A 22,112-nucleotide genomic window follows, 5' to 3' on the forward strand; every position below is an offset into this window, starting at 1 on the left:
AGAAAGCTGAGTGCCAAAGAATTGATGCTTTTGAACTGTGGTGTTGGAGAAGACTCTTGAGAGTCCCATGGACTGCAAGGAGATCGAACCAGTCCATTCTAAAGGAGATCAATCCTGGGTGTTCATTGGAAGGTCTGATGCTGAAGCTGAAACTCCAATACTTTGGCCACCTGATGTGAAGTACTGACTCACTGTAAAAACCCTGACTCTGGAAAAGATTGAAGGCAGGAGAAGAAGGGGATGACAGAGGATGAGATTATTGGATGGCATCACTGACTCAACGGAAATGAGTTTGAGCCGGCTTCAGGTGTTGGTGGTGGACAGGGAAGCCTTGCATGCTGCAGCCCATGATACACAAAGAGTCAGACAGGACTGAATAAATGAACTGAACTGTATTTGGGATGACTGCATCTCTATTTCTCCTACCTGCCCTTTGTTGCTATCCTTTCACCCTTTGTTGTGGAGATTGTTTTCATCCTGTTTTTAGTCTCTCTTCAGAGGAAATTGTCCCATATTTAGCTATATATTGTATCTGAGGGAAAAGGTGCTTTCCACCATCTTGAATCTTCCCCAATGGTTGTTTTTAAATTATCAAATATAAAGAAAAATATAAGCAATTATTTTTGAAGAAAATAATGGATATTGAGGCATTAATATGTTGGTTAATTTGGGTTTAAACCAATGAAGAGAACTCTGTGCTTGTGCTTTAAGCCAGTAATCATCTTACCGAGAGTTCAGACATGGCAATCTATGGAAGCAAACCTTCTAATTATATTTGTCAAAATACACAGTTATAACCTGTTCAGTTCAGTTCAGTTCAGTCGCTCAGTTGTGTCCAACTCTTTGCGACCCCATGAGTCACAGCACGCCAGGCCTCCCTGTCCATCACCAACTCCCAGAGTTCACTCAAACTCATGTCCATCGAGTCGGTGATGCCATCCAGCCACCTCATTCTCTGTCATCCCCTTCTCCTCCTGCTCCCAATCCCTCCCAGCATCAGAGTCTTTTCCAGTGAGTCAACTCGTCGCATGAGGTGGCCGAACTGTTAGTGCATCATAAAATTAGCTTAGTGAAATGTGAACAATATTTAAAAATAGATTACAACATGTTAAAAAAATAGAGAAGTGCTTTCATATAGTTAGGGGAAATTATTTTTTCGCACTGTGTGTGTGTGTGTAAGTAAATGAGTAAAGTTTTAAATATAATTTTGTGTTATGCTTGAAAATGCTTGAATATTCATAGGATATCTTACAATGAATGTAAACCAACAAATCAAAAATGAAGTACTCAATCAGCTTTCAATAAAAAGAGTAAAGAAAGTAATCATTAATATATCTTTCTTAGAAAATAGATATTTTAAGTGAGAAAAAAAAATAGATAAATTTTGGTTGATTGGTTAAGAAAAACAAGGAGAAATGTCATGACCTCTGCGAAAATTCAAGTAAGTCAATAATGAAAATTAATTAAACTTAGCAAATTAGACATCTTATTGAACAGGAGATAATCACCACTTTGTTCTGAAAATTTTAGGTAATTACTATCACACAAAAAAGTTCTATCTCAATACAAGATTAATACAGAGCATCTGTTCCATACTTTATAATGAATTTGGTTCATGTTATTTTAGTATAAAAACTTATATCTTAGGGTGAGATATGTCATTGTAAGTAACCCACATGTTGTATGGTACATTGACCTTTGCTATCTATGTGATCTTAGACAAATTATTTAGCCTCTTTATTAAATGCAGACATAAAAATATATTTTCCTATTAAGGGAATATTTAAAATTAAATAAGTCATGAAAAGTACTGTGAATGACACCTGGCATGTTGCTAAATGTTCAGTAAATGTGATTTTATCTTTCAAGTAGTTCTTGATTTTTTTTCCCTCAGAAACCCATAATTTTCTCAGAGAAGGTATTCAATAAATAAAATTTGTTGATTTGAACTGAATTGATGACACGGGTTGAATGAGTAAAATGACTTCCTTTGTGCAGATGAAGGATTAGATTTAGTGATTTTTTCCCCCAAGTTTATACACATAGTTTAGGGAAGGCTAGGCTTCTGACCTAGTTCTTATGACTCATAAATCAGGGCTCTTCCATGAGGCAAGTCTAATTTACCACTGAGTTAATTTTTAAAACAACTTTGGTACTCTTGTGATTACATTTTATGAACATAAAACCCAAAACTTTCTGGAAAATAGCATATTCTGTATCTAATAACTAGTTAACATTTTTAAGTACCTACTAACTCTACTAAGTACACTTTATGCATTACCTCATTTACTTCTCATAACTCTGAAAAATATGTTCTTATTATCCACATTTCACAGAGAAAGAAACTGAATTTCAGAGAAGTTAAATAGCTTGATCAGAGTCATTAGTTCACAAGTTCTAAATCAATATTTGAACTACAAATTCAATCCAGTTTTATGGGTTCTATCACCAACCTTTTCTTAATCTAACCCAGAAAAGATATTACGAAATCTGAGACAAATTTTGATTCTTCGTATGTAGGTCCTTGCTACATATCCTTAGGAAGAGAAGCAGGATGGAGAGAAAAGGAACAGAAACCTTGCTAATTGTTCCCTGCTTTTTTGTTCATTCAGCATTATAATTTTGTTTGAGTATTGTGGTGTATATGTATTCAGATAGATTACTCATTTTAGTCAAATAGACATTGCAACCTTTAGAAATGCCCAAATAATGAATCTTCTATTAGTGTAGAGCACATTAATAAACTTTATAATAAAGAATAGCTGTGTGATCTGTGGCAATAGAGAAACATTGAAAGGAAAATCAGCTATGTATAAAAACGGGATATACCTGAATGATAAGACAAGTAGAAAGATATGAAGTGATGTCATTATTTATGGCATCTTTGAAAAATAAATATATTTACAAACTTCAAAAGCATATCTCAGAAAACATTTGTTTATAATTTAATGTGTTCTGATTTATATGTTAGTTGAGATAGAATTATAGTATTTAATTGCTTTTCTTATTTCTCATATAAGTGTAGGTTTTATATAATGTATAGGTAGGAAATATTTCAGAAATCATACTTTAGCTATGAATTTTCTTTATTGCCCTTTCCTTCATGATTACCTTGCTTTTGTCTTTATGATTATGCTTTTGCTCCAGAGACGGTTTTCACTTACCTTATTTGTATTCACTGCTGTGATGACCCAGACACATTGTGCATTGCTGTCATATTGGAATGGAAAGTTGGGAGACGTAAAGGTTCCACTTGGTCCTTGAAGATTAGAGCCACATGTCTTCACTAAAAGAGAAATCACATTTTCAAAGGTGAGCATGTGCCACGTGCAAAATCACAGCAGTAAAATATCTTGCAAATAGACTTTAAATTCAAAATTGCATAATAACCACATTGAAATATATATAACAACATTCTAATGTGACTTATCAAAATGAGAGTGGTTTTTACATCCTGAAGTTCACAAGTCATATTAAACATTAATTGAAAAATAGTTATGAATAAAAGTGTGAGACATGATAAATTGTTCTCTCACTGTAAATAGGCTGGTTTAATTAGAAAGAATTCATTCTATAAAGAGGAAGCAAAGCTTTGGATTGATTAAGCAATCTAATAGTGTTTTCCTTTCTATTTATTAAGTACACTAGGACTCATAATAGCATAAAACCTGTAATTGAGACATCAATATTAAAACTACTTTTTCTGTTCTTAGGACTGTGAATTGGGCCATTCAGACTGCAAAAAAAAGCTACACCCACAAAATCTGTATTATAATATTTCTTCAGTTTTCTAACTCATTTCTCTCCTAGTTAACCAAAGAGTTACTGACCACACTGTATCTGGGGTTTGGCTTCCTTTTTGAGTGCCACAAAAGTTTCTAGGTGGTATTACTTTTGATATGCATTTTTTTTGCCTCATTCCATTAAAATCCTGTGTAAGTCATCTTTTTCCCCCCAATACATCAAATGTAATTCACTGTATTTTTAAATCATGCACAGTTTAACATAGATTTTTCATATGCACATATGACTTTACATATAATCATTTTAAAGTTCATTTAATGGAGGTCCCCAAAGTTTTTTCGACATGTTCAAGATCTTCAACTAGTAACTAGTAAAGATTTGAGCTCAGGTCTTCCCACTCCAACTCTTATCTTTTTATCATGAAATGTGTGTCTACCTAGTATGTTAAAAATGTAATTTTTTACTAGGTTTATTTTTCCCCCTTTAGCTCATATTTTAGCATAAATCTATTTTTGACAACTTTCTGGTGATTCAATGGTTATTTTTAATCTTCTCTTGTTTGTGTATGATTTCTATATTTTAAACAATATAAATGCTATTTTATAAAAAATAATTAATTATGTTTTTTCCCTCAACATTAATTACCAATCTTTCCTTTATTCATTTGCTACCTCCCTCCTTGTAAGTCTCCCTTGCTCATACTCCATTTTCTTCTCTCCTGTTCAATTTTCAATTCCAATTTCTGCATTATTAATACTTTGGCTGATTTTAGGCTACCAAAGTTCTATCAAGGCCTTACAAAATTTCTGATGCCTCACAAAAATTTTTCCCAGATTTACTGAGACATAGTTGATATATAACATTAAGTTTAAGGTGAACAACTAAATTAACATATCCATCACCTAACATAATCAGCATTTGCATGTGTGTGTGAATGTTTAGTGAGAATGTTTAAGATGTATTCTCTCAGTAACTTTTAAGCATGTGATACAGCATCAGTAACTACAAATCACCGTACTGTACCTTGTACTTTCAGAAGTTATTCATCTGATAAACTGGAAGTTTTTTCCCTTTAACCTAGCACCTCCAGACTCGCTTTTAAGAACTGCTATTCTACCGTCAGACAACTGCATTCATCTCACATGCTAGTAAGTAATGCTTAAAATCTTGCATGCTAGGCTTCAGCATTAGACCAATCAAAACTTCCAGATGTCCAAGCTGGGTTTAGAAAATGAAGAGGAATCAGAGATCAAATTTCCAACATTCACTCGATCACAGAAAAAGCAAGAGAATTCCAGAAAAACATCTACCTCTGTTTCATTGACTATGCTGAAGCCTTTGACTGTGTGGGTCATAACAAACTGTGGAAAGCTCTTAAAGAGATGGGAATACCAGACCATCTTACCTGTCTCTGAGAAACCTGTATGTGGGTCAAGAAGCAAGAGTTAGAACAGTTACAGAACAAATGGTTGGTTCGAGATTGATAAAGCAGTATAACAGGGCTTTCTGCTGTCCCCCTGTTTAACCTATACACTAGGCACATCATGAGAAATACCAGGCTGAATGAATTACACGTTGGAATTAACTGCAGGGGGAAACATCAAAACAACCTCAGATACGTCGATGATACCAGTCTAATGGCAGAAAGCAAAGAGGAACTAAAGAGCCTCTTGATGAGGGTGAAGGAGGAGAGTGAAAGAGCTGGCTTAAAACTATCAAAAAACTAAGATCATGGCCCCCAGCCCCATTGCTTCATGACAAACAGAAGGTGAAACGGTGAAAGTAGTGACAGATTTCCTCTCCTTGGGCTCTAAAATCACTGTGGATAGTGACTGCAGATGACTATTGTTTCTTGGCAGGAAAACTATGACAAACCTAGATGGCATTTTGAAAAGCAGGGACATTACTCTGCCAACTAAGGTCCTCATAGTCAAGTCTATGGTTTTCCCAGTGGTCATGTACAATTGTGAGAGCTGGATCATAAAGAAGGCAGAACGCCAAAGAATTGATGCCTTTGAAATGTGGTGCTGGAGAAGACTTCTTAAAGTCCCTTGAACAGCAAGGAGATCAAACCAATCAATCTTAAGGGAAATCAACCCTGATTACTCACTGGAAGGACTGATCCTGAAGATGAAGCTCCAATATTTTGGTCATCTGATACAGACGACTCATTGGAAAAGTTCCTGATGCTGGGAAAGATTGAGGGCAGAAGGAGAAGCAGGTGTCAGAGGATGACATGGCTGGAAATCATCACCGGTGCAATGGACATGAATTTGGGGCAAACTTCAGGAGATGGTGAGGGACAGGGAGGCCTGGCATGCTGCATTCCACAGGGTCACAGAGAGTCAGACGTGACTGGGCGACTGAACAACAGCAACACTCTACTCTCTGGTTCTGTGAGTTTATCATTTTTAGATTCCATATTGAGGTCATTATACTGCAACTTCTTTAAGTCTTCCATGTTCACTAGTCTATATTTTCCTTCACATCACCCCCCCTTTTTTAAAAACTTTATTGGAGCATAGTTGCTTTACAATGCTATGTTAGCATCTGCTGTACAGCATAGTGAATCAGTTGTATGTATATATATACCCCCTCTTTTTAGACTTCCTCCCCATTTAGGTCACCAAAGAGCATTGAGTAGAGTTCCCTGCGCTATACAAGAGGTTCTCATTAGTTATCTATTTTATACATAGCAGTGTACAAATGTCAATTCCAATCTCCCAATTCAAATCCCATACCCAATTCATACCAATTCATAACCCTCTAAGGTTAAACAAAATATGGATGCTCACAATCTATGGCAGCACTCAACATTATCTCAGAAGTTCTAGGTAATGCAATAGAGTTGGAATAATTTTGTTTTTTTTTAATTTTTTTTAATTTATTTTTTTTATTGGAGGCTAATTATTTTACAATATTATATTGGTTGGTTTTGCCATACATTGACATGAATCCTCCCCGGGTATACATGAGTTCCCCTTCCTGAAACCCCCTCCCACCTCCCTCCTCTCCTTATCCTCCCTCTGGGTCATCCCTGTGCACCAGCTCTGAGCATCCTGTATCATGCGTCGAACCTTGGAAAGCATTACAAAATTTAAAGAAACAAAAAGTATCATTTTTTAATCAAATATGCTATTTGCCTACTTAAGCTCAAGAAAATTAATAATGTATCTACAATTTATACTACTTTATATTTTATTCACATAAGCTGCCTTTGAAGAAGAAATGCATGTGAAAATATAAAGCTCTCTTTTATAACTGTAACAGTCAGCAATTCAAATTGAAAGATCAAATTCACAGAAGCAACAAAGTGAACATGTAATTTTTAAAAACATATTTGGCAAGAAACGTACAAGTCTTCCATAAAAAGAAGCATAAAAAATTTCAGAAGGAAATGAAATAAAACCTGTATAAGTAATAAGACAGGTTGTGTTCTATGTAAGAACCCATATAACTGGAAAGATAGGTGGCATTCTGGATGGAAAGACTTTTTACCACAAAAATGTTAACATCCTGATTTTAGGGATTTAAAATGAATTGATACAAATTAGCTAATTCTTATATATTCTATATATCTATGATTATCTTAATTCAGTGTTTTTGACAGTTATTTTATAATATTCTATATGTTTTATTTATATGTCACCTATGTTTTTAAAAAGGTAGAGAATAATGGTTACTTTATCATTTTACAGTTTTGTTTTGGAGTTGAAATGAGCCTATATATATGGAGACATTGTGAGCTACTGTAAAGAGGATAATGCTGTTTCAAGAAAATGATATAAGTATAGTAGGAGTAACCAAAAAAATTCAACCCTAGCTTCTCTATCAATATACTGTAGTCCTATTCTTCCCTCAGGTCAAGCACATACAGTTAACTATGCTTGGAAAAACACCTACAAAAAAGGTTAAATACAATGAAATATGATTTGGTTCAACTGTAACCTTCAGGCATTTAAATTTGTACTAGATATAATGTTTCAACTACTTGAGCAAGACAAGCAAATTTTTTATTTTCTGGTTGAGTAAGAAAGATTCAATTCACAGGTTAAATATTATTTTTTCATGCAATATACCAACTGGGTCCTGTCTATAGTTGTCTCTGAGTCTACTGAACCCTGAAGTATCTCTTTCAGTCTCTCTTCCAGAATCTTTATTTTTTTTGTAATATTGAGGGATGTGGTTGATCTTATTCCAACATATTCTCAGGATTTGAACATTTCATAAAGCTCCTTCCACTCACTTACTTGGCAATTTCTACAACACATTGAGGATGTTTGCACTTTAAGACCTTAGTACTTGTTGTATTTCTCATTTGGCATAGGTTTCTCCTCAAACAGTTCTTAATAGTCTGTTCTATCTGAATAATCTATCTAAACTTTGATTTTTAACCTTAATATACAATTGTATACATAGATATCCATATTTATGAAAAGTATATACATATACAAACGTGTACAGACACACACATATATACCATTGTTTACTATCTCTTTTCCTTATTAGAATGATAACTTCATGAGAGCAAGGACTCTTTTTGTTCACCATGGTGTCTCCAGTGCCTAGAACAGCATGTGGCACATAGTAGATATTCATTAAATATAGGAAGGAATGAATGAACCTGTGACTAAAATAATGAGAATAACAACAAAGATTTGATTTTGTTTCTGACTGGTATCTCCCCACTACTCCCCACGCCATCTGGCTTTTGAATATAGTGGCTATTTAAGCTACCACCCTTTTGTAGATATTCTCTTCCACAAATGCTTCACTAACAGCTCTGTGAACAAGTAAGTTCTACTGTCTCCTGCTCTGGGCTTCCCTGGTAGCTCAGATGGTAAAGAGTCCGCCTGCAATGCAGTAGACCTGGGTTCAATCCCTGGGTTGGAAAGATCCCCTGGAGGAGGGCATGGCAACCTATTCCAGTATTCCTGCCTGGAGAATCTTCATGGACAGAGATGCCTGACAGACTACAGTCCATGGGATCACAAAGAGTTGGACACAACTGAGTAACTAAGCATAGTCTCCTGCTCTAAGGCTGTCCCTTAGGTATGTTGGAAGATTTCTAGCAAGTAGTAATTCTTTGTTATGATATGAGGGGTATGATATGTGGGGTATGATGTGTCTTTAACAAAATCATTAAGATGAAGTCCAAGTAGCTTTGTAGTCTGTGTACCTTCGCTATCCCTGCCTCTTCTACTTACTTTGTACTTAGTTCAGTTCAGTTCAGTTCAGTCGCTCAGTCGTGTTCGACTAGCAAATCCAAACCATCTGAATCCCATTATTTCACCTGTAAACTTAGACAGTTAAACTAATCGCCCATATTCTCTGACAGGCATACGATGACTTTACAATTATATTATGTAGTTATCTCTGTGCTCTTAATGGCTTCTCCCAATAGGTGCAAAGAGGTTGGTAGAGCTTGGAAGTTATGTTGTTGTCCAATCTCAGTGATACAGCCTTATTGTTATTAAAACTGTTTGATGGCATATAAAACATGGAAAGTTATTTTTTTTTAGTAAAAACTCAATATGAATTCAGGTGTATTTGTAATATTTCTCTTTTATTTCACCTGTAGGTTTTTTGATCTTACCCTAGCAGAAGTATTTCCATTTATATCTTTCAATATCTATAGTGATCTCTTTGCTCATTATCCAGGGATGTGACACAGAGTGTTACATTATTTCTGAGAATAATCTGATATTGGCCATGAAATAAACTATATTTTTTATGCTACACAAGAGGTGGTAGACAAAGCAGGTGATGTTAATTTTAACTTTGTAGAGTTTCTATAACTTCTAGAAATTCTAACTTGTAATTTGGAAAACTGGATGTTTTAATAAGGTATGATGATCAATACACATAACAATGAATAAGCACGAACAACACAAACTTTGTGAGTTTCATCATCAGAATGGCTTAGACTATGTGATGTACCAACAAAAAACTTTCTTTTTTAGGGTTTCTGATGAGGCCCTGTGAGGTATGATGATAAATATTGCTAGGGAAAAACCTAAAATGACTAAAACTGAATGTGTTTGGTATTTAATGATGGACAACTTCTAGTATTCAATGAGAGTTGAACAGGGAGAGACATGTTGTGGTTACTTCCCCACATGAAAGGGAACACTCCCTGATCTCACAGAGGTAAACTATGGTAAATTTTACTCATAATTTTCTTCTAATCTGTCTTTACCCAAACACCACCAGTAGTAACTGAACTCTTTTTTTACTATCTATGCTTTGCAACAAGGTTGATAGCTTCTATTTTTATCATGAAATTAATTAAAGCATAAAGTAGGGCTTTTATTATATTGATTTCAATTATTTCTTTACTCTCCAAAAAAAACTATCTCCTGGGACTGAGTAAGACAAAGGAGAGGAAAAAGAAAGTGGGGATAGTACCTCACTGAATAATAATTTTATAAATGTAAATTTATTTTGGGTTTCATGGTAGTGAAGTAAGCAAATGATATGTTATAAATAAGAAGTATTTGATGTTGGATACTTGAGAGAATCAGACTTATTATAGTTTTCGAAATTTTAGTAAGAATCTAGCACTTAAACCTTTTTATGTCCATGATATAAACTGATATTTAGCTTATATTATAAGATGATAGCAACTGATACAATATAAAATGATAACAATATATTACAATAAATGATAACACAATATATAGTGCAATTTATTAATGTAACAATGCAAAATTAATATTTTTATTATTTACTGATCAAATATATTCCAGACCTAAAAACACATATGATCGAACAGTTGAAAACTTTTGTCCAGAGAATATAATCATAAGATTGTTCACTGAAAATAAAAGAGAACTTTCAAATTTAATGTTTTTCTGGATTCTATATTTTTAACTAACTTGTGAAAGCTGAATGCTGTATGCTAATTATTCTGAAAATTCAAGTATTCCAAAAACATTAAATGAGTGCATATTATGCTTGATACAGTGCCAGAGACTGAAAGTGGCAAGATAAAAAAGAGATTAAAGGTCTCTGCCCTCATAGAGTTTATAGTCTAGAAGAGACTATAGTTTTAGTATAAATACTAAACTAGGAGATAACATTGGATTTACAAGATATCAGTCCATTCTAAAGGAAATCAATCCTGGGTGTTCATTAGAAGGACTGATGCTAAAGCTGAAACTCCAATACTTTGGCCACCTCATGCGAAGTGCTGACTCATTGGAAAAGAGTCTGATGCTGGGAGGGATTGGGGGTGGAAGGAGACGGGGACGACAGAGAATGAGATGGCTGGATGGCATCACTAACTCGATGGACATGAGTTTGAGTGAACTCCGGGAGTTGGTGATGGACAGGGAGGTCTGGCGTGCTGTGATTCATGGGGTCGCAAAGAGTCGGACACGACTAAGCGACTGAACTGAACTGAACTGAACTGATAGGCATTAATGACCAGGAAGGGTTATTGAAGTAGATAACAGATCAGAAAAGATTACTAGGAAGTAACATAGAAAAATAATTGTTTTATTTCTATGTTTTGTGCCCCTTCCCATCTAGTAATTTGGCATTTTTTTCTCCAATGGCTTTTATAGAAACTTATAAAGAACTAACATAAGAAATTGAGGGTGAACTTGTATACAACAAAGTACTTGTTTCTATGTAACAATTTTGAGACATTATCTTTTAAAATTAATATGTGATCATTACTATTAGAGATGCTTGAATGGAAATGCTTCAGGGATAATCTAAGGAAAAAAACAATCAACCCATGTTGGCAGATACATATGTTTTAAATATAAAACAACCTACTGATAAAATTGCCAATATCCACTGGATCATCGAAAAAGCAAGAGAATTCCAGAAAAACATCTATTTCTGCTTTATTGACTATGCCAAAGCCTTTGATTGTGTGGATCTCAATAAATGTGGAAAATTCTGAAAGAGATGGGAATACCAGACCACCTGACCTGCTTCCTGAGAAACCTGTATGCAGGTCAGGAAGCAACAGTTAGAACTAGACATGGAACAACAAACTGGTTCCAAATAGGAAAAGAAGTACGTCAAGGCTGTATATTGTCACCCTGCTTATTTAACTTATATGCAGAGTACATCATGAGAAACACTGGGTTGGATGAAGCACAAGCTGGAATCAAGATTGCTGGGAGAAATATCAATAACCTCAGATATGCAGATGACACCACCCTTATGGCAGAAAGTGGAGAATTAAAGAGCCTCTTGATGAAAGTGAAAGAGGAGAGTGAGAAATTTGGCTTAAAGCTCAACATTCAGAAAATGACGATCATGACATCTGGTCCCATCACTTCAGGGCAAATAGATGGGGAAACAGTGGAAACTGTGACTGACTTTATTTTTCTGAGTTCCAAAATCACTGTAGATGGTGACTGTGGCCATTAAATTAAAAGACGCTTACTCCTTGGAAGGAAAGTTATGACCAACTTCCGTTCCCTTCCGTTCCGTTCCGTCGCTCAGTCGTGTCCGACTCTTTGCGACCCCATGGACTGTAGCCTACCAAGCTTCTCCATCCATGGGATTCTCCAGGTAAGAATACCGGAGTGGGTTACCGTTTCCTTCTCCAGGGGATCTTCCTGACCCAGGGAGATAGCATATTAAAAAGCAGAGACATTAGTTTATCAACAAAGGTCCATCTAGTCAAGGTTATGGTTTTTCCAGTAGTCATGTATGGATGTGAGAGTTGGACTATAAAGAAAGTTGAGCACAGAAGAATTGATGCTTTTGAACTGTGGTGTTGGAGAAGGCTCTTGAGTCCAGTCTCCTTGGACTGTAAGGAGATCCAACCAGCCCATCCTAAAGATCAGTCCTGGGTGTTCACTGGAAGGACTGATGTTGAAGCTGAAACTCCAATACTTTGGCCACCTGATGAGAAGACCTGACTCATTGGAAAAGACCCTGATGCTGGGACAGATAGAGGGCAGGAGGAGAAGGGGACAGCAGAGAATGAAATGGTTGGATGGCATCACTGACTCAATGGACTTGAGTTTGGGTAGACTCCAGGAGTTGGTGATGGACAGGGAGGCCTGGTGTGTTGTGGTGTATGGGGTCTCAAAGGGTCAGACATGACTGAGCGACTGAACTGAACTGAACTGATAAAAAATGACTTTGAGAAAAAGCAAATGGGTCAAGAAATTTAGAAATTTCTAAGTTGGAAGGTATAGGAAGTACAAAAGATATATGAGTTCAAACAGAAAATAAATACTTTGAAAGGTATGAAAAATATTTTATAAATTAAAAATTAAAATGAAGGACTTCGTAAGCTAGCAAATAAAATGCTCTGAACAGAAGAAATTTCCAGAATTAATTTTTAACAGAGATCAGAAAAGATTTGCTCTATAAAATGAATAAAGTTTGGTAAAAATTTATTATCAAAGTTGACAAAGAAAAATAGGACAAATGAGAATACCACCAGAGCTACTGTCTGTTCTCTTAACAGACATAAATATGAATTGTGAAGTTTTCTCACAGATAATAAACAGCTTTAAATAACGTACAGATATATGAGTTAAGTATCAGAATTTTAGTCTCTCTGCATCATATTTGGCATAGTTCTTGAAGGACAATGTTCAACTCTACTTTATCTTTCTCTTGCATTCTTTCTGCCTGGGAAGGGAACTCCGAATAGTTTGGAAAGCTTCACATGAAGTTATTTTTATTATGAAGTGAAATCCTACATTATCATTTCCTCTATAACAATCTAAACCCAAAAATGTAGATTTAAACAATGCCTTGAAATATGGTTATAATACTTTCAATATTTCAGAATCTCATTTCTTGTTTTGTTTAGTAACTATTTAATATATAATATAATTACCTGAAAAATATAGAATTATTAAACTAAGATCTGTATTGAACTTCAAATAAATGAGTATAGAAACAGTTCTCTGAAAATTAAAATTTTCATATTGTTGACTGCTAGTCATGAAACACACACACTCATACATAGACACATGCATGTGAAAGTGAATGACAAAACCTATTTAAACCAGTGCCTGGAACTGAATAAGCAGTACGAGTCCCTTGGACTGCAAGGAGATCCAACCAGTCCATTCTGAAGGAGATCAGTCCTGGGTGTTCATTGGAAGGACTGATGCTAAAGCTGAAACTCCAATACTTTGGCCACCTCATGCAAAGAGTAGACTCACTGGGAAAGAAGACTCTGATGCTGGGAGGGATTGGGGGCAGGAGGAGAAGGGGACGACAGAGAATGAGATGGCTGGATGGCATCACCGACTTGATGGACATGAGTCTGAGTGTACTCCGGGAGTTGGTGATGGACAGGGAGGCCTGGCGTGCTGTGATTCATGGGTTCGCAAAGAGTCAGACACAACTGAGTGACTGAACTGAACTGAACTGATCCCTGAATAAGTAGTTCAGCTCAGTAACATTTAATTGGACTTCCTAGTCTCTATGTGTTCATGAGATGCTGATAAAATATCACAAGTAGAGTAACAATTAGGATTAATCTTCAAATAGATCTGAGTGTCATCTGCATAAGAATGAAAGTCTAATCCATGTCTTCACTGAAAGGAAGCATATAAATATGGAATAATGCTGAAATGAACCCAGAGCAGGGAACTGAAAAACAGAGGAGATGCAATGAAAGGGACAGAATTAAAGCTAGCAAGAGGCAGACTGCACAGGATCAGATAAATTTGATTAAAACTCAGCAAATGCAATTTCTATTAAAAAGGAGAAATAAACACATTTTCAAGACATAAAAGTAATTTTTTTTTCTTTCCTAGTTCTTGGATGTTAGTAATTTAATCTAGTCATGAAGGTCATATTTACATATGATGCGGCCTCTCCTTGTGCTTTGTTTCCCTGCAACATCCCATTGGTATTAGGATGAGAGCACACATGACATCAAGACAGTGATTCTGATATGCGATTTATGTGAATTAATATTTTATTATGCTTTGTGATAAAAATAAAAGAAAATCCAACATAAACTAGGTTTATCGATAAGAGGGACCGATTAGGTGGTAGGATAGGATGAGATAAATTACCATGTGCAATATACATAGAAATCTTAGTGTTCTTAAGGCCATCCAGTGGGGAAAGTGGGTGGAAGAGAAATGGCAAGTCAGAAGTAAAGAAAGGAATAAGAATATGATGTGAGTAGGAAGATGGTATGTGGTGAAGAAGTCAGAGTTAAAAAAACACTTGAGCAACTGGTAGGACAAAGAATTTAACAGGTAAGAGTATGTAATACTCAATTTCAAGCTGTTTGCCTACTTTTCTTGTAGACAGCCTTCCTTTTCAAATTATCCGGAAGATTAATTGAGCAAGTTACCACCAAGTTATCTATCACCTGTATATTCAAAACCTGTTCTTATTTGCTTGTTTAGATAAAATTAGGGACAATGTCTATTTGAATTTATATAAAATGTAAATAATTCAGAAAATCAGAAACTTTAAGACAGAATTAACCATCTGACAGTAATATACAGTTACTGTCAAGAAATTCACTGAAACCTCAGAGAAGACTAGACTTCCTTTATTTTTTTTTAATTTTTATTTTACATCGGAGTATCATTGATTAACAATGCTATATTAGTTTCAGGTATACAGCAAAGTGATTCAGTTATACATTACAAGTATCTATTATTTTTTAAATTCTTTTCCCACTAAAGTTATTATAAAATATTAAGCAGAGTTCCCTGTGTTATACAGTGTGTCCTTGTTGGCTATCTATCTTAAATATAGTACTGTGTGTGTCTCAATCTGAAATTTCCAATATATCTCTCTCCCATCCTTCTCCTGGTAACAATAAATTCATTCCCTAAGATTTTTAGTCTGTTTCTGTTTCATAAATGAGCTCATTTGTACTTTTTATTAGATTCAGCATATAAGCAATAAATTATATTTGTCTTTCCCTGTTTTACTCAGTATGATAATCTCCAGGTCCAACCATGTTGCTGAAAGTAGCATTATTTCATTCTTTTTAATGGCTGAGTAATTCTCAACATTCAGAAAACTAAGATCATGGCATCTGGTCCCATCACTTCATGGGAAATAGATGGGGAAACAGTGTCAGACTTTATTTTCGGGTGCTCCAAGATAACTGCGGATTCTGATTGCAGCCATGAAATTAAAAGACACTTACACCTTGGAAGGAAAGTTATGACCAGCCTAGACAGCATATTAAAAAGCAGAGACATTACTTTGCCAACAAAGGTCCATCTAGTCAAGATTTTTCCAGTGTTCATATATGGATGTGAGAGTTGGACTGTGAAGAAAGCTGATCGCTGAAGAATTGATGCTTTTCAACTGTGGTGCTGGAGAAGACTCTTGAGAGTCCCTTGGACTGCAAGGAGATTCAGCTAATCCATCCTAAAGGAGATCAGTCCTGGGTGTTCATTGGAAGGACTGATGTTGAAACTGAAACTCCAATACTTTGGCCACCTCATGCGAAGTGCTGACTCATTGGAAAAGATCCTGATGCTGGGAAAGATTTAGGGCAGGTGGAGAAAGGGATGACAGAGGATGAGATGGTTGGATGGCATTACCGTCTCAATGGACATGGGTTTGGGTGGACTCTGGGAGTTGGTGATGGACAGGGAGGCCTGGCCTCATGCTGTGATTCATGGGGTCTCAAAGAGTTGGACACGACTGAGTTACTGAACTGAAATGAAATGAATTCTCATAGATGATGGTTCAGTTCAGTTCAGTTCATTTCAGTCGCTCAGTCGTGTCCGACTCTCCACGACCCCATGAATCACAGCACACCAGGCCTCCCTGTCCATCACCAACTCCTAAAAGTAACTTTGTCATGAGGATTTTTTACATATCGTATACTATATGAGGAAGTTTATCTCTTTTATGGCATTTAATCATTTAGAACAAAACAACTTACCCATTAATTATGAGATAAAGATTACTTCTAAGAATTATAGCTCAGTGGACTTAGAGCCTGCTTATTAGTTCCTCAGTTGTGTCCTCTTCGTGACCCCATGGACTATAGCCCACCAGGCTTTTGGGGCCATGGAATTCTCCAGGCAAGAATACTGCAATGGTAACCATTTCCTACTCCAGCGGATCTTCCTGACCCAAGAATTGTAAACATATCTCCTAAACTTCAGACTAATTCTTTATTGTCTGAGCCACCTTTATCCTGGGTTCAAATTCTGACTCTACTGTTTACTAACAATTTGGGAACTGAATTGCTGAATCTCTCTGTGCCTAAGTTTCCTGATTTTAAGAAGGAAGCAATCATACAGCATCTCATAGGTTTGTTGAGAGGATCAAAGGAATTGATTTATTTAAAGCATGTCTAACATATAGTAACTCACTCCAGTGTTCTTGCCTGGAGAATCCCAGGGATGGGGGAGCCTGGCAGGCTGCTGTCTATGGGGTTGCAAAGAGTCAGACATGACTGAAGCGACTTAGCAGCAGCAGCAGCAGCAACATATAGTAAGCTCTATTTAAGTGTCATTACTCTATTAACTATTAATATTTGAATTTTGCAAAGAATGTAGATGATATTAGAGAATTTAAATTACTTACACAATTTTATATGAATCACAGAAACTAGATACCAACGTCTAAGTTCTTTTCTAGTATCCCATAAATATGAGTTGTCTTTTTGCCAATTTTGGTTTATTTTTGAGGTAAAATTAGAATATTACTGAGAAAATATTCAGATCAGCCACTGTAGCCCTTTTTATTTGCACACATGAATATATTTTAATATAAACTCTATTACACCATTACTTATACACATTTAAAGTATGTTTTTTTTATGTTTGAATATATGAAAATATTTCTTATGCATATATATGCCACTCATACCAATATTTAGACACACCTTTTAATTGCTTGATCCTGGAATACTAAAGCTTATAAATATACAATGCATAATTCTTTCCACACTTTCAGCATATTTTTATGGCATGGATAGTGCATTTAATAAAATTTTAAAGATCATGAGACCTGCAAAGGATGAAGAATTGACTACCTAATAAACTGTTTGATAAAACTCTTTATGTAGAAAAATAACCTGCATGATCCAAGAACTCAGGATTGTCATGAATTTCGCACAGCATGTAGACCATCACCAAAAAGAAGACAGTAATAAAATCGTATTTATTTACTTCATAAATCAATTCAAACTGTTACTGTTATAAACCTGGTAGTACAATCCTGTTATTCAGTGAAAAATGTGTTTATAATACACTCCTGGGTGGGAAGCTGTGTGACATTTTTTACCCCCATTGTAAGTTACAATAAATTATCTCAGCAACTGCTATTCACAGCAAATATAGTCACGAAGAAGTGACTCCATAGAAAAGACACTAATGCAGCGAAAGATTGAAGGAAGGCAGAGAAGGGGATGACAGAGGATTAGATGGTTGGATGGTATCACTGACTTGATGGACATGAGTTTGAGCAAGCCCTGGGAGTTGGTGATGGACAGGGAAGCCTGGCTTGCTGCAGTCCATGGGGTCGCAAAGAGTCAGACGTGACTGAACTGACTCTTCCATCTTTCTGTGTATATAAAACCACAGAACAGAAAAAAAAAAAAAAAAAACAAGAAGAACATAAAACTGAAGGCAAACCAAACCAAATTAAAACACACAATGCATCTTATGAAGAAATTGACCTCAATGTCTGTTCACTAGAAACAAGTGATTTTATCACTCCCTAGAGATTAGCAAAAACAATGCCCAAAAAGTTAGGGAAATAATCTGTATTTCCTTTTGGATTGGGGCTATACACAGAGCCAGGTAGGAATGAAACAGAGGGGTTTGCTATCCTCGAGTTTTCTGTTGGGATCATTCCCTAAAGACACAAATTTCTGAATATTCCTCAAGTATGGATAATTTAACTACATGACCTCAAGCCAAAGTTCAAGCAGGGCTTGATTAGGACTATTCCTCACACGAGGGTTTATGTGTGAGAGGTTTAATTGGTCATATGGTCCCAGGGAACAGAAACGAGAAACAGGACAAAAATGAGAACCCGAGACAAGGACATATAAATTAGCCAATAGAGCTACCAATATGAATAACTTGTATTTGACCCTATAGAAACTTCTGATAAAACTTGTAAAATGCCTCTTAGAACAGCAGAGGCAACTGCAGAAGAAAGAGGGGTGCATTTATTTGTTTCTACCTTCCTTTTGGGCTTCCCTGATGGGTCAGCGGTAAAGAATCTACCTGCGATGCAGGAGGTGTCAGTTTGATCCCTGGGTTGGGAAGATCCCGTGGAGGAGGGCATGGCAACCCACTTCAGTATTCTTTCCTTAAGAATCCCATAGACAGAGGAGCCTGGCAGGCTTCAGTCCGTAGGGTCGCAAAGAATCAGACACGACTGAAGCGGCTGAGCACACACCATTACACCTTCCTTTTAGGTCAAGACTGACTCATAAAGCATTAGCTTCTCCACAATTTCTGGAAGTACCTGTGTGAGGGTCAAGGTAGTTCACAGACTTCCTGACCCACATGTCAGAGAGGCCACAGGTGAGGAATAATATTCAGAAAGAGAGGCCTGATCATGTTCAAGCGCACAAAATTTAAGCGGTCACAACAGAAGTGACTGGAATAAGAGATGTAGAGGATTTATACAGTGGACAGAGGTTTTGGACACATTTCCTCCCTCATTAAGGTCATAATATTAAGACAGCCAATTAACAAAAATTAATTCCACTGAATATTTCTAGATAGTTAAATCATTTAAGAAGTGGCATTTTTTTTTAGGAAACTGAAAGCAAGTCTCTAGTTTGCATTATTGTATTATCTAATGGGAAAGGGAAGGTTAAATGCACTCCAATTTTTTCTCCAAAACTTTCCCCTCAGAGCCCCTACATTTTTCAAATTTTCCTTCTAGTTCTTATAATTGAAATGCTAGGAAAATCCCCCACTCTATTTCTGTCCCAAATAATAGATTTAGAGAGCAACAAGATACCATCATTACCCTGATGATCTTCAGCTGTACCATTCATTTCCTCTGTACTCACATGGCACAGAGCCTCTGCTGCCTTTGCAGCCAAGTCCAGAGGAAAGATGAGCTGGCATACTTCCAGATCAGTAAAGACAGCAAGTTCTGGCCAGTATGCATGAGAAACACCAAGGAAATCAAAAAGAGGAAGTTTGGGCCTTCTCAAATGAGGTGACTCACACAGACCTGCCTAGTATCAGTCTATTTCTAGATCTCAATCTGCCCAAGCATTTTCAGTCAGCACCGATGAATGTGAATGCCGCTTGTCTTCTCTCATTTAACTTGAACATTCAGTGATTCAGTGTTTGCCCAGGAAAACTTCAAACAGACTTATGAGCAGGTGAACCAAACATGGTTATGTTGGTCCGGTGGAAAAAATTTTGAAATTCCTCAAAAGAAAAAAAAAATGTATTTCTAAATTATTAATTATAAAGCATTTATCAAATCCTTTTAAAAAAAAGTAATTTATAGTAGAATATCCAAATGAGCTGGAATCTTACAGACTCTATTCCCCACCACCACTTTCTCCCTCTAGACAGTGCTGTAATGGGATATATTTAAAGATAGGTCCTCAGAACAGAAATCCTTATAATCAGCCTCAAGTGTTTCCCATGTAAGACTGCTATTTTCTGATATGCCGTGACACATCACCAAATCATCACTGCTGACAAAATGGAGTTGCCTTCTGGATGTATTTATGATTGTGTAATATATGTGAAATAAGCAGTTTCAAAAAACACACAAAAAAGTGCTTGTCTATTTTTAAGTGCACAATTTTTACAGTGTCAGAAGTATATTGCAGACAATTTTGTCACTAATGGTTTATTTTCCATTAAAATCATGGGAGAAAAAAATATCAGTGATGTTCTTCCCATCAAAATGCACCAACTGACGATAGCATTTTTACCATGTGTTTAAATTGCTATTATCTAAGATAGACTAGTGGAGAAGGCAATGGCACCCCGCTCCAGTACCTTGCCTGGAAAATCCCATGGAAGGAGGAGCCTGGTAGGCTGCAGTTCATGGGGTCGCGAAGAGTCGGACACAACTGAGCGCCTTCACTTTCACTTTTCTCTTTCATGCATTGGAGAAGGAAATGGCAACCCACTCCAGTGTTCTTGCCTGGAGAATCCCAGGGACAGGGGAGCCTGGTGGGCTTCCATCTATGGGGTTGCACAGATTCGGACACGACTGAAGTGACTTAGCAGCAGCAACAGCAACAGCAAGATAGACTAGAGTTCTTTCAATGGTTTTAGAGCCAATGATAATGTCTTTGTTATAAGTCTCTGGCACGGAGAGTTAAAAAAAAAAGGATACTCAGGATTAAACTCACAATACTGCAGGAAGCTCCTGAATTCAAGATGGTATTCAATTTCCTGAAATTTCTACATGGTACCTTTTTGAGATCTATGTCCTCTTTAAACTTTCATCATTTTTCACTTTTAAAAAAAGCATATACTGAAACGTTAAAAATTCAGCTTATGTGATATGCATAGATGTTCAATAATTGTTTGCTGAAAAGTAATGTCTGAGTTATATATCTTATTTTCTCATCTCTTAATAAATGTGTTTATGTTTGGAGGAAGGCTGTGGAAAGAAGGAGGTTAGAAAAGTTACAGTATAAAAGAAGCACTCAGTTAATGCATTTGTCCTCAGGATTTCCAAGAACTAAGGATGCTACATTATTTTATTATTTTTATTATATTTTTATTATTATTTATTAAATTTATACTTTTTATATCATTTATAGGAAGATTAATTTACAGTTAAATTGTTGTTTAAAGGCACACTCATGTATGTATGTATGTATGTGTGTGTGTGTGTGTGTACATATACATTTACACATACACATATCGTTGCTTTAATATCCACAGTATTCTAGAGAGGAGAGCAGAAAAAGTATGATTTTACCATTTTTACAACAAGGTACTTGGTTTCAAAGACATACAACAAAAATCCTCAGACTTCTAACTTCTGACCCAATAATCATCCGTTACTCTTGCTACTCAAAGTGTGATCTACAGCGCAGTAGCATCAACATCACCTGGAAGCCTGTTTGGAATGCAGATTGTAGGCTCTAAACCAGACATACTGAGTCAGAGTCTGCCTTTATTAAGTTCCTCAAGTGATTACTATGAATATCCAAGCTTGAGGAGCACTTTCTTCTGCCACAGAGCCTTCTTTACATGAAGTCGCCCATCAAATAATTAAGATTATTGATGGGACACATTCCTTACTCTCATTTTATATCTAGTATCTTTAGCCTTATCATCTGAGAAAAGGAATATTTTAACAGGGTGATGTTTCTTGGTGATATCTCTAGCAGTGGGCCATTATTCATATGCCATGAAGCTTATACAGAGAAGATCCTGCTTTCTCAGGTATCAGGTTCAATCTAGGCCAAGTGAACTCTGCTT

At 36.1% G+C, this 22,112-nt stretch overlaps 1 protein-coding gene across 4 annotated transcripts in view; it reads right to left on the reverse strand.

The window, feature by feature from the left end:
• Positions 1-22,112, reverse strand: part of CSMD3 (CUB and Sushi multiple domains 3) — a 1,369,436-nt gene that overhangs the window by 717,443 nt on the left and 629,881 nt on the right. For all 4 annotated transcript variants that reach the window (XM_088844606.1, XM_088844605.1, XM_088844604.1 and 1 more), the window contains one exon: positions 3,165-3,286. In XM_088844606.1, coding sequence (XP_088700732.1) covers positions 3,165-3,286 — 122 coding nt within the window. The remainder of the gene's footprint in view (positions 1-3,164; positions 3,287-22,112) is intronic.

The sequence above is a fragment of the Moschus berezovskii genome, chromosome 16 (genome assembly GCF_049115385.1).
Source record: "Moschus berezovskii isolate FMDL1 chromosome 16, NW_MosBer_1.0, whole genome shotgun sequence".
In the NCBI taxonomy this organism is placed as follows: Eukaryota; Metazoa; Chordata; class Mammalia; order Artiodactyla; family Moschidae; genus Moschus; species Moschus berezovskii.